Consider the following 12,524-nt stretch of genomic DNA (forward strand, 5'->3'; position numbering starts at 1 on the left):
TTGTACTGCAGAAGGATCCTGTGTGTGCCGCGTTGTTCCTGCTGGCGGGAGATAGCGCGGGACAATGAAGGGGTCATGAAGAGCAGCTAAGGTTCTTCCCTGAACGATGAGAGGCCACAGATGGTCATTTGTGAAGGTGTGTAGCTTCAGTTAGACTTGATGACCCAGGACTGAAGGGGTCATGCAAAGGATTTGAGACTTGGCACCATGAAGAGAGCCTATGAGAGGCTATTGGTGAAGCCTCGTTGTAGCAGAAGACTCCAGTGTATTAGAGATGCTTGTACCATGGGATGAGCACCAAGAACAGCAGTGGCAGTGACGAGTGCATCTATCTGAGCTTACAGTGCTACAAAGGGCAGAGCTAGAGAAGTGACACAGGCCCATATGGGAAGCCCAGAAGATCATGTCTGGATCCCAGACATTGAAACAAGAAGCTGTAACACTGAAGTTGCCTTGGAGACCCCAAGATGTTCAAGATGCCAGAACTATGGGATACCTGCTAAGGAAAGCTGCTAACAGAGATCCCAGGAGAAAGAAGTTTGTTGCAGTCAACACAGATGAAAAAGGAGTTGGAGATCTGAAGACCACTTTCACATCAGACATGGAGATTCAGAGTTTGGAGTTTGCCCAGCTGGTTCCCTGTCTTGCTTTGGGGATTACAGTTAAGTGACTGGATGAATCTCAGAAGAGACTTTGAACTTTGGACTTTTTAACATTGTTGAGGCTGCTGTAGAATACAGGGCTTTGGAAGTTGGACTAAATGTATTTTGCATTATGCTATGTTTAGGTATGGTCCCCATAGACTCCTGTGTTTGAACAAGAATATGGGGGCCAGGAAGTGGAATATGATAGTTTGTATTTGCTAGGTCCAGGGAGTGGTACTATTAGAAGGTATGATCAAGTTGGAGTAGGTGTGTCATTGTAGTTCTGGGCTATAAGACCCTCATCCTAGCTGCCTGGAGCCCAGTATTCTGCTAGTAGCCTTCAGATGAAGATGTTCTTCCTACACCATACCTGCCAAGATGCTGCCATACTCCCTCCTTGATGATAATGGACTGAACCTCTGAACCTATAAACAAGCCCCAATTAAACAAAGCTGTTAGCCTTTTGCTGGGTGTCTTATTTAGGATATTACTGCGGTGAGCAGACATCATGACCAAGGCAAGTCTTATAAAGGGGAACATTTAATCTTGGGCAGGATCCAAAAAGGACCCCAAATAGAAGAGTGGAAGAGTGGGATTATTGCCGGGCGGTGGTGGCTCACGCCTTTAATCTATGCACTTGGGAGGCAGAGGCAGGCAGATTTCTGAGTTCAAGGCCAGTCTGGTCTACAGAGTGAGTTCCAGGAAAGCCAGAGCTATACGGAGAAACCCTTTCTCGATAAAACCAAAAAAATAAATAAATAAATAAGTGGGATTATTTTGTGAGGAAAGGTCTGGGAGGAAGAAGGGGTGAGAGAAAGACAAATGAGAAGCAAGAGTGGTTGGAAGAGTCATGTGTGTGCTGGGGGCTGACACTCAGTTCCTCATGCTTGTGAGTAGCTGAGCTTTCTCCCCAGCCTCTGTTTTGTTCTTTCACCATGTAACCCATATTAGCCTTGAACTCCTGATTCTCCCACCTCTGCCTCCAAAATGCTAAGATTATACTTTGTGCCATCACGCCTAGCTACAGTCATTTTCATTTAAATCATCCAAAAATTCAATTTTATAGTTCTGGAAATGCCAGGTGACAGCATGCAAAGAGCTGACCTTAAGGTGGGCCAGTAACTTCTAAGAGGTAGGTGGAATTCTGGATCACCCTATCCCCCTTTACTCACTTGGGAGAAAAAATAACCCACATATTTCACATTTAAGTGAATCATGGCCTGGAGAGATGGCTCAGAGGTTCAGAGCACTGTCTGTTCTTCTAGAGGTATTAAGTTCAATTCCCAGCAACTACATGGTGGCTCACAACCATCTATAATGAGGTCTGGTGTCCTCTCCTGGCTTGCAGGCATAAATGCAGGCAGGACACTGTATACATAATAAATAAATTTAAAATAAATAAAAAAATCAAATGAGCATGGTTGAATCTCACTCAGAAGGGGGAATAAACAGTAATAGGAGGCAGATGGAAGAGAGAAGTGGATGGGAGAGTGGATAAGAAAGGGAATTGGGGGGTGTGTCAAGAACAGATATGGTGAGAAACAAGGGAGGGCCAGAGCTCCAGGAAAATGATTCAAAATCTGAAGCTGCCAGGGGTGGAAGAGTGAAGCATCTTTAGGATGTGCCAGAGACCAGGAAGGGAGGACACCAAGGAGTCTATGGGGGAGATCTTAGCTGAGATGCCTAGCAATGAGTTCTGGATCATGAAGAGGCCACATCTTGCAGTCAAGCAGGTTCCCCATTGGAGAGTTAAGTACACCAAACAAACCAAAAACTTTTCCATCCAAAATTTGTTCTATCTACAAAAAATGCAGTCACAAATGGAGCAGAAACTGAGAGAATGGCCAAACTATACCCTACACAACTTGAGCTCCATTTCATGGGCAAGCAGTAAACCCTGACATTATTGACAATACTTTGTTATACTTGCAGGGAGCAGCTTAGCATCATTGTCCTCTGAGAGTCAGAATCCACCACCTGACTGGAACAGATGCAATCACCTACATCCTTCCATTAGATCGGGGAGTCTTTTGGAAGAGTTGGGGAAAGGATTAAGGGCTCCCAAAGGATCACTAAGTCCATAAGACTATGAGAGTCAACTAACCTAGAACCTAGGAGTCTCTCAGAGACTGAGCCACCAACCAAAGAGCATACACATGAAGGACAGAGTCCCCCACCACATATGTAGTACACCTGCTATTCAGTGTTCCCTTGTGTCCCTCAAAAACCTGAGTGGGGGATTTCCCTTAAGGTGTCATTTGTCTGTCCAAACTGTTCTCCTACCTTAGCTGCCTAGTCTTACCTTAGTAGGACAGGATGTGCCTAACTCTGCTGAGAACTGACCTACCATGGTTGGGGGACACATAAATGGTCCCAACTCTCCCTGGGGAGATAAAAGAGTCAGGGGTCGGGGACTGTGTCAGGTATAACATGGAAAAGGCAGGGATTAGAATGTATATTGAATACATAAATAAATGGAAAGAGTGAACAAATACATAGAAATAGAATATAATACAGAATGCAGCCCATTAGTTTTACATTTTGCCCCACTCACTATTTTAGCACATAAGCAGGGTAAGAAAGAATTTTAGCAAAACATCACACAAATGACTTCTCCTAAATTTTTACCAGTCTATTTTCCACTGAAATATTATGACCTCAACTTCCTCTGGCTGTATTACTGTCAACATTCCAATCTTCTATGTCCTATGACAATAACCTATTCAGCTTCATATTCAGTTTCTTCTGACATTTGCTATCTCAATTTTTTAATATTTTCCACATTCCTCCAAGAGAACATATATTCTGTCCAGCAGCAAAATCACCTTTTGCTATCAGTTTGTTGTTGTTCTGAATTGCTATTCTGCTGCTGTGATTGAATTCTCTCAGCAAAGCATCTCAGGTAATAAATGGTTGTTGTGAATGGTTCTGTGAGATCACAGTTTATCATGCTGGGAGCTTAGAATAGAAACTGAAGCTACAAAGTGACATCAAGAGCATGGGAAAATAGTATCTCGCTGGGTGGTGGTGGCACACACCTTTAATTCCAGCACTTGGGAGGCAGAGGCAGGTGAATTTCTGAGTTAGAGGCCAGCCTGGTCTACAGAGTGAGTTCCAGGACAGCCATGGATATACAGGGAAACCCTGTCTTTAAAAACCAAAAAAAGAAAGAAAGAGAGAAAGAGAGAAAGAAAGAAAGAAAGAAAGAAAGAAAGAAAGAAAGAAAGAAAGAAAGAAAGGAAGGAAGAAAGAAAGAAAACAGTATCTCCTGTTTTTTTTCTCTTGCTTGGTCACTGTCTCATGCACATCTAGCTCTCCCATCTAGCCTAGGCCCACTTGCTTAGGAATATTGCCAGTATCAGTGGAGGATCCTTCCTGCATCAATCATCAACAGGATCTCTCACAGACATAGAAATCAGCCATTCTCTTGAAGACACACACTCAATCAAGGCTCCTCCAGATGACTGTACCTCTGAAATGATGAGAACTGAAGACAATTATGACACAGAGACAATAATAAAAGAGGAAGTTGTAAAAACCCAAACCAATGTGCTAACCATATCAATTACACGAGCTCTTGCCACAGAATGAGGGAGTTGTAGTTGTGGCTGAGCCAGGAGAAAATGGTAAGTGCACCTGTCTCAGAGCAGGGAAGGATACACTAGAATGGAGAGTTCAGAGGCTGTGCTGCTCTGGGGTGAAGTGTCTTTAACTCTGGGTTCCCAGGCCAGTGTGAACAAAGAGAAGGCCAAAACAACTAGAAGGTGAACAGAAAAGCAGATTGCCCCGCACACCTTGAAATAAGACTGCTGGTCTAGGGCAGACATGATAACTTTGTTGATATTAATGAAGATAAACCTTTCATCTAATTAAAGCTCCAAGTTCAAAAGTACAGGGTCACATATGGCCTGGGAACATGGTTGATCAGGAGGGGTAAAAGTGATGTCTTTGTGCTTTCCACCCTGTAAAACAGGGTAGGGAGAGCCTCATTTTGCCCTGAATGCTGTCTCAAAGAGCTTTCTGCCAAGGGGAATTTAATGAGTCTAGGACCTCTTGATAAGAAGTGTTTAAATCAAGGTCAGGATGGGTAACTAAATTGATTAGCATGGAAAAAGTCTCATTTCCTCTCAGTCACAGAGTAGTAAAGTGTCACACCTGTAATAGAAAGCCATAAGGGATCTGTAAAGGCTACCCAGCAGATTCCTCCACTTGCACAAAGGAGAAAATGAAGACAGGATGACAGCTGTGAGCCATGTAGCAGGGTTCCAAGTCTGCTCTAACCTTCCCAAAAATTAAGACCAGGGGCACACCCACCCCTATGCCTGGCTCTGGAATATCTTCCAAGACCTTTGTGGATACAGCTCTGCAATGTATCCACTGTATGGGGTTCCACATTCGCTTTGTTCATCTCCCTCCAGGAAGACACAAGAAAAATCCAAAAACCAAGTTACACAGACACAAATCTGACAGACAAACCACTGACACACAGCACAGGACATCTTAACAGCTGGCCTTTCAACCCTTCAGTTTGGAGTCCTGAAGGTCTTGGAGTTCCATTCAGTGCACCAAGATGTTATGCTCAAGGCACAGGAATCCCAGAAAAACAACAAGGAACCTATTGCAATGCAAACATGCAAAGGTCTTTATTATGAGGTCAGTAACAGGGACTCTCATCAGTCAACCTCTCATCAAGAACAAACTGAGAGACCAATCTACGGGGGCTGGGTATTTACTGTATTTAAAGCAACATTGGAGAATTTCCATACAAGTCAGCATTGTAATATTTTAAAAACTGTATGTCTGGCATAATCTGCAGGAAATAAGCAAGGGGGCAAAAAAATCTTACAATCACGATGGATAAGTTATGAGTTATTTTTCTACAAGAGGTCTTAGTTATCTGCATGTATCTTAAACTTGCTGTTTTTCTTGGACTAGCTGTTGATAAGGGGGGAGGGGTTGTCATGGGAAGTTTGTTCAAGCTGATTTTGTGCACTCTCAAAATCCAAATTGGTTGAGCTTTATAAACTCATCTTTGTGTCTGAGCCATTTATTATCAACAAAAATTCCTGTTCAATCACAAGCCATGCCTATCATGAGGCTAGGTACTTTATCCAAAGACCTATCTCACTTCTGTTACTGCAGATCCTAATATCAATTGTGCTTATCAATGGGACAGAATGCCAGTGGAAGTTTTCTCTCCCTCTTTGCATGCCTCCTATAAATACCACAGATAATCCCCACCTGCCCTTCCTTAACTGCTCCAGTGTCCTGCCAAGAGGTTTCAGTTACAAGAGTGACATCTGGATTTCCAGAAGGAATTTCTTGCCATACTTTGGCTTTAGGATTTAAACCAGTGCCTTTGGATGTTACCTGCTCAAGGAAAAGCAGCACATCTGCTTCCGTTCACCCTGATCATTCATGCTGCTGCAACTCCATCTGGCCAGGAGAATGTTCTTAACAGAGTTGTCATTGTTGGGATCACTTCTAACTTCAAAGTCATGGGACTGATCTAGAGCTGTAGAGTTAAAGTTAGAAAAAATTTCCTCTCTACATTCTATAGTTGGAAGGGGAGATTTGCTGTGTTCAGATCTTAAACTGAACACTTCTGTATAGTGACCGCTCCATCACTCTCATAAGACACCATGGCCAAGATAAATTATAATCAAAAACATCAAATGGGGATTTGCAATTTGTTCCTAAGGGTTACAGTCAATGATGGCAGTATGAACACATGGCAGCAGAGAGCCCAGAGCTCCCATTTCAACCTCAGACAAGAGGTAGCAAGCACAATGGGAATGGTCAGAAGCTTTTAAAGCCTCAAAGTGTGACACACTTCTTTCAAAATGGCCATACTTGTGCTCCTTCCCAAACAGTTTCAATAACCAAAAATAATTATTCAAACATATGATTCTATGGATCAGTTCTCATTTAACTAACACATCCTCACATCCTTCTTCAATTCTTAGTGAAAAATATTTTTCTCCTACCACACTCTACCATATCCCTAAATGAAACTGCTGTGTGTGTGTGTGTGTGTATTCTTTTATATGGTGGGTTTGTATACACTTCTCCCACATCTTATACTTTTTTGAGGGTTTGAAATTGCACATGTACTAGTATGCTCTCAACAAGGATGTCTGTTCATACGTGCAACTGCCCCTTTGTACACTAGGTAGCATTGTTTCTTTGCACCTACAACTTCTATTTTTGACAATTTTTCCTCTGCCTCCTCCTCCTCCTCCTTCACCTCAAAAAAAAAAATATCCCAAGCTCACTGGGCAGTGGTGGTGTATGCCTTTTGTCCTAGCACTTGGGAGGCAGAGGCAGGTGGATTTCTGAGTTCGAGGCCAGCCTGGTCTACAGAGTGAGTTCCAGGACAGCCAGGGCTACACAGAGAAACCCTGTCTCGAAAAACCAAAAAAAAAAAAAAAAAAAAAATTTCTCTGATAATAGCTAAGGGATTCAGTTACAGGTATGACAAGAATTTTCTAGGATTTGTTTTAATAATACCATGGTTTATGAAAAGAAGGGTTGAGTCCTCTGTCCACTTTTACTTGCAGGTGTAATCCAATCTGGTCCAGAGGTCTTGAATACCAGCATAACTTTCTTGGTAATTCCCTAACATCTGTACAGCAGCAATAAACAAATATTTCCAGGGTAGTCATTACTACAGTTCATTGTGTAAAAACCCTGGGTAAAACAGGATTCATTTTTCTATTTTAGTAGTGTATATAACAACTTCCAGCAATATCTTGCCATTAGAGATGAAATTTCCATATTAGTATCCTATTACTTCCTCCATGTTTTGTGTGTTTTATTCAATAAGAGAAGTACTGAGAATCTTTGTTTCTTTAAAATACCAGTTGTGTTGTATTAATGTTTGTTGTTTGTTGTTGTTGTTCTTGTAATTTTGATTTGTTTTTATTGCCCGAGTGTTGTGAATAAAGAAGTAGTAAATAGGAATTGGCAAATATCTCTGGAGCAGGAAATAGAGTCTTCAGATATATGCCCGGGAACCTAGAAGTGTTGTATATAAATTATGTGGTATTTTTTATTTCTATCTCTTTGAGGAATCTACAAAGTGTTTGTTATAATGGTTGCACCAGTTTGTACTCCTAATAATAATATTTAAATGTTGTTTTCTCCTGACATCCAGCATTTCTTTCCACTACTTTTGTTTACTTTATTATTTTTATGTTTATTTTCACCTATTATGATTTGGATAAGATGCAAAGTCGATCTAATTTCATATCATGCTTGCTAAAAATAATAAACAGGTTTTTTTTAAGTTTCTGAAATCTGTATATCCTCTTTTGAAATATCTTGAATTCCATGCCCCAGTTTTTACTGGTTTCTGTCCTTTCTTACTGCTCAGTTATTTTATTTGCTATTTTATACTTGGTCTGAACTTTGTATCATATGCCTTGCTGCTAAAGTTGCTCTTATTCTGAAGGTTGCTCCTCAATGAGTTATGCTTTTCTTTGCTATACAGAAGGGTTTTAGTCACATGTGTTCTAGTTGTTAATTGTTGGTATTAGAGTTTATACTCTCATGGGGTCCTATTCAGAAAGTTCTTTTGTCTAAGAATTCAATTATATTCCACCATTTCTTATGTATTAGATCTGATCCTATATTTATGTCCTTCATCTGTTTGTGTATGGTTTTGTGTAGGGTGAAAGATAAGAATTCAACTTCATCCTTTTATATTTAGAGCTTCATTTTGAACAGCACCATTCTTGAAGAAGTTGCATTTTTCCAGTGTGTACTTCTGGTCATGAGAGGGATGGGACAGGCTGACTCCATGGCAGGCTTTCAATTGTCAGTTAAGGAAAGTAGACCTAAAAACTGAGCAAGTCGATCCAAGCCCAGGCAAGTGAACTACTGGAAGAAAACATCATAGGCTCCAGCCTTCACGCCCAGGTAAAGGAATGTCCCAGCCACCTTGCCTCAGCAAGGACAACGGGTCAGCATCAATTTCCAGGTCTCCTCAGCTACTTCCTGAGACACCACAACCTTCCCAGTACATTTTCAGCCCCCACACCCTGGTAATGGATTGTTCATAGAGATGAACCCAACAAATCAACACAGAGGTCAGCTACCTCAGAATTCCCTAGTGTGCTTTAGTTTGGGCCTGAGTCTTCCTGGTCTCTCTATCTTGATAGTGGGGAGACCCCAGCAGGCTGGACTTTAAATTTACATAGTAAATACATTTACATAGTATTTACATAGTATTTGAGTCTGGGGGTGTTATTCTTCAGTGAATCTTGCAATCTTCCAGTCAGTTGTGCATGACATTATATTTGTGTCACCGTATTTATTTCACTGAACAATATTTGTTTGTTATTATGTCAATGCCATGCTTTTGTGTTAGCATAGCTATCTTCAATAAATTAAAAGTCTGAGTCAGTAATGTCTACAGATACTCCTGCATTCTTTAGGATTCCCGTGTCTCTCTTTGATCCTTTGTTTTTCTATATGAGCTGTAAGATGATTTAATCAATTCTGAGAAGTGATTTAGGTAGAATTGGGATTTCACTATATTAATTATATCATTCCATGAAAACGGAAGGGATTTCCATCTCTTGGTAGCTTTTTAACTTCTTCTTTTGTGTCTTTCTTAAATAAGTCTTCCACTGGATGGCTTCCTAGTGATGAAGGGTTAGGACCTCACGAAGGCAGCACTGCAAAGGCCGAGCCGTTTGTAACCATTTTATGCAATGGATTGATTATGCTAATATTATAGAAAGACGGCCTATAATGGATAAGGATAGAAACCCACATCCCCATTTCCTTGTCGTACTTCACAGAAATTATGGTCTGTGTGTGTATTAAGTGTCTCCATATATCCAAGTGTTAGCTCAAGAACGAGTTTAAGAACTCTGACTCAGAATTGTCTCATTAAACCAAATTAATTTCTTCCTGGTGACTACAATAGAACAGGCAGTTCAGGTAGTGGTAACTGAATTTAAAGTAAATAACAAAACAAACACATTGCAAAGGCAAGGCTATTGTGATAAACGCAACAGTATTTTATTGTCTTTCCAACTGAAAGGTTAAATAACACCACACAAGCTGCATACATAAAGAAAACAAAAGACGATGTTTTAGCGATGCATGTTATATAATGAGTTTTTATATCTCCCAGTAGCTGCTATTTTAATCAGACTGATTTCCAGCCACTCAGAGTGAAGCTTCAGGACTCAATTACGGATAAAATCTCACAGACACCGCAGTGTGTTTGGCTTGCTCAGTAAAGCAAAGTCTGTTAATTCATTGATAATGTAGATTTGAATTTCAGTGTTTCCTTCTTCATTCATCCGGCGGCCATTATGCATCTAGAAAATGATTTTGACACGTGTGATGGCATCGTGGAGCGCTTCACGCTTGGATCGATGCCAAGGTCTGGTGTCACCCTTCGTGTCCTAGAGCATTTTATCTGATTTATCCCAGGAATGCCGTACTATAACACACATTCATTGTCTTCTTGGCGTTTTTTTTATTGGACATAGACTGTTTCACACTCTATAAACTTTCTCCTCACACAACACTTTCCAAATTCTCCGAGATCCCAACTCACTCACATCCACACCTGTGACGGTTTGTGTCTTGTTGGCCCGTGGAGCGGTAGGGTTAGAGTAAGTGTGGCCCTGTGAACATAGGTGTGTCAGTGTGGGTGTGTCAGTGTGGGTGTGTCGCTGTATGTGTGTCACTATGTGCGTCTCTGTGTGTGTGTCACTGTGTGTGTGTCACTGTGTGTGTGTCGCTGTGGGTGTGTCAATATGGGTGTGTCGTTGTGGGTGTGTCACTGTGTGTGTCGCTGTGGGTGTGTCACTGTGTGTGTCACTGTGTGTGTCACTGCGGGTGTGTCACTGTGTGTGTGTCACTGCGGGTGTGGACTTCGTCCTAGCTGCCTGGCAGTCAGTACTCTGCCAGCGGCCTTCGGATGGCGACGTGGAACTCCCAGATCCTCCTGCACCGCGCCCGCCTGGACGCCGCTGTGACGACTCTCAGTTCCCACGCCACCATGTTCCCGCCCTGATGGTCCCAGGCTGCACCTCGGATCCTGGGAGCCCCAGTTAAACGCCATCCCTGTAGGCGGTCCCGCATTGAAACCCTAAGCCTGAGTTTGCGCCATTCACTGTCGTACGTCACCTCGGCCCCGCCCTCGGCCCCGCCCCCGCTGCCCGGTCACCGTGAGGCCGGCTCGCGGTCTTGGGACGCCGTATGTTGTGTAAACTGTCGATAGTTCACGCAGGCCATGTTTTATTCTATTTCCCCCAATCGCCCGGATGGACGGACATCACTTCCAGTTTGCGGGAATTTTTTCTCTGGCCTCTCACTTCCTGTCTCCCCGTCTGTAGCCACTCCCGGTCATGTCCCAGCCTCACACTTGCACGAAAGAGCTCACACAAACGCCATCTTATTTTTTCCCTTTTTTATTTCTCTCCAGGGTCGCGGGGTCACGGGGTCACAGGGTCATGTACCCGCTGTCGTCCACCGCAGCAGGCGTCCAGGCCGCGCCCCCCGACGGGGCGGAGCCTTCGCCGGGCCGCGCCCACTTGCTCTGGGGGCAGATGACATCATCGCCCTCCTCTTCCTCCTGTGGCTTCAGCGTCGGGGCGGTGGCCTGCGCATGCGCAGCGATCCAGGCCTGGGGGTGTGGCTTCGTGGTGAGGGGCAGGGCCTCGGGAGTGAAGGGCAGGTTCGCGGGAGTTCGGGGGGGTGGGTCGCAGGAATGGGGTGGGATCACGGGACTGGGGGCGGGGCCAGTCGGGAGGGCGGAGCGGGAAGTCGAGGGTGGGAGTGGGAGCGGGTGTGCGGGGCCTCACCTGGAAGTTCCCGTGATGCAACTCGAAGAGGCCGGGGAACGAGCCGCGGGGGTCGGGGACGCAGGGCAGCAGTGCGGCCTTCACTCTGCGGGGTCGGGGTCACAGGGCGGCAACGACGTCACTCGCAGTCAAGCCCCTGCCTCAGCTCTCCTCACTTCCGGCCCCTCCCGCTGGCACCGCCCCCCTCCCATGACCCAGCCGTGCCCCGCCCACATCACCTGCGCAGCCTCAGCAGGATGAGGAGCAGCGCCAGCGTCATCATGGCCGCCAGGCAGCACGCCAGGGGGAGGGGCCAGGGCGGGGCTGGGACCGCGGGGGCGGGGCCCGGGGCACAGGAGGCTGCTGGGGGGTAAGGTGGGCGGGGTCACGGCGGGCCGCCCGGGACACCACTCACCATGGGCCCGTCCCACCCACCGTGACGTCACTCACCCGGGGGCCCCGCCCCCCGACGTGACATCACGCCTGTCCACTCGCTGGGCATTGCCTCTGTGCCGTAGTGGAAATCCCGGGGCCTCGCCCTGACCCGGAAGTCGTAGCAGATCTCGGGGTTGAGCCCGCCCACCGTGATGTCACAGCGCGGACCCGAAGTCGTCTGCAGGGGAGGGAAGAGGGGTCGGAGGTCACGGGAGACCACGCCCACCCGCACCAGGCCCTGTCCCCGGTGACGTCACTCACCAACCAGAGGTCAAGCCAGGCCCCGTCCATCACCCACATCACTCACCTGGCAGGCCCCGCCCCCCTCGCCCACGTCACTCGCCTGCCAGGCCCCGCCCCTCACTCTCATCACTCGCCTGCCAGACCCCGCCCTTCCCACAGGCCCCGCCCCCCTCGCACACGTCACTCGCCTGCCAGGCGCTGTCCCAGGCGTCGCGGTGCTGCACCTCATAGTCCAGGCCGGAGTAGGCGTGACCGGGGCAGGAAATGGAAACGGACTCGCCATCGGCTGACCAGAGAAACGTCACGTTCCACGGGGGGCGGGGCTTCACTGGTGGGGCGGGGAGACGGCCGTGACGTCAACAGAAAACACGCCACGCCCCCGGAGACCCGGAAA

General features: G+C 45.6%; 2 protein-coding genes across 2 annotated transcripts in view; both read right to left on the reverse strand.

Annotated features, from left to right (window-relative positions):
- The window catches only part of LOC116074467 (zinc finger protein 709-like), a 33,260-nt gene extending 22,529 nt beyond the window's left edge, over positions 1 to 10,731 (reverse strand). Inside the window, exon 1 of the mRNA XM_031347035.1 lies at positions 10,570 to 10,731. Within this exon, the coding sequence (XP_031202895.1) occupies positions 10,570 to 10,731 (162 nt within the window). The remainder of the gene's footprint in view (positions 1 to 10,569) is intronic.
- A 331-nt stretch (positions 10,732 to 11,062) lies between these two features.
- Positions 11,063 to 12,524, reverse strand: part of LOC116074468 (cytokine receptor-like factor 2) — a 2,327-nt gene continuing 865 nt past the window's right edge. The window contains exons 2-6 of the mRNA XM_031347036.1: positions 12,319 to 12,488; positions 11,903 to 12,065; positions 11,692 to 11,812; positions 11,474 to 11,558; positions 11,063 to 11,328 (exon numbers count right to left, since the gene is read on the reverse strand). Of these exons, the coding sequence (XP_031202896.1) occupies positions 11,113 to 11,328; positions 11,474 to 11,558; positions 11,692 to 11,812; positions 11,903 to 12,065; positions 12,319 to 12,488 (755 nt within the window). The 3' untranslated portion in view covers positions 11,063 to 11,112. The remainder of the gene's footprint in view (positions 11,329 to 11,473; positions 11,559 to 11,691; positions 11,813 to 11,902; positions 12,066 to 12,318; positions 12,489 to 12,524) is intronic.

The sequence above is a fragment of the Mastomys coucha genome, unplaced genomic scaffold (genome assembly GCF_008632895.1).
Source record: "Mastomys coucha isolate ucsf_1 unplaced genomic scaffold, UCSF_Mcou_1 pScaffold3, whole genome shotgun sequence".
Classification (NCBI taxonomy): Eukaryota; Metazoa; Chordata; class Mammalia; order Rodentia; family Muridae; genus Mastomys; species Mastomys coucha.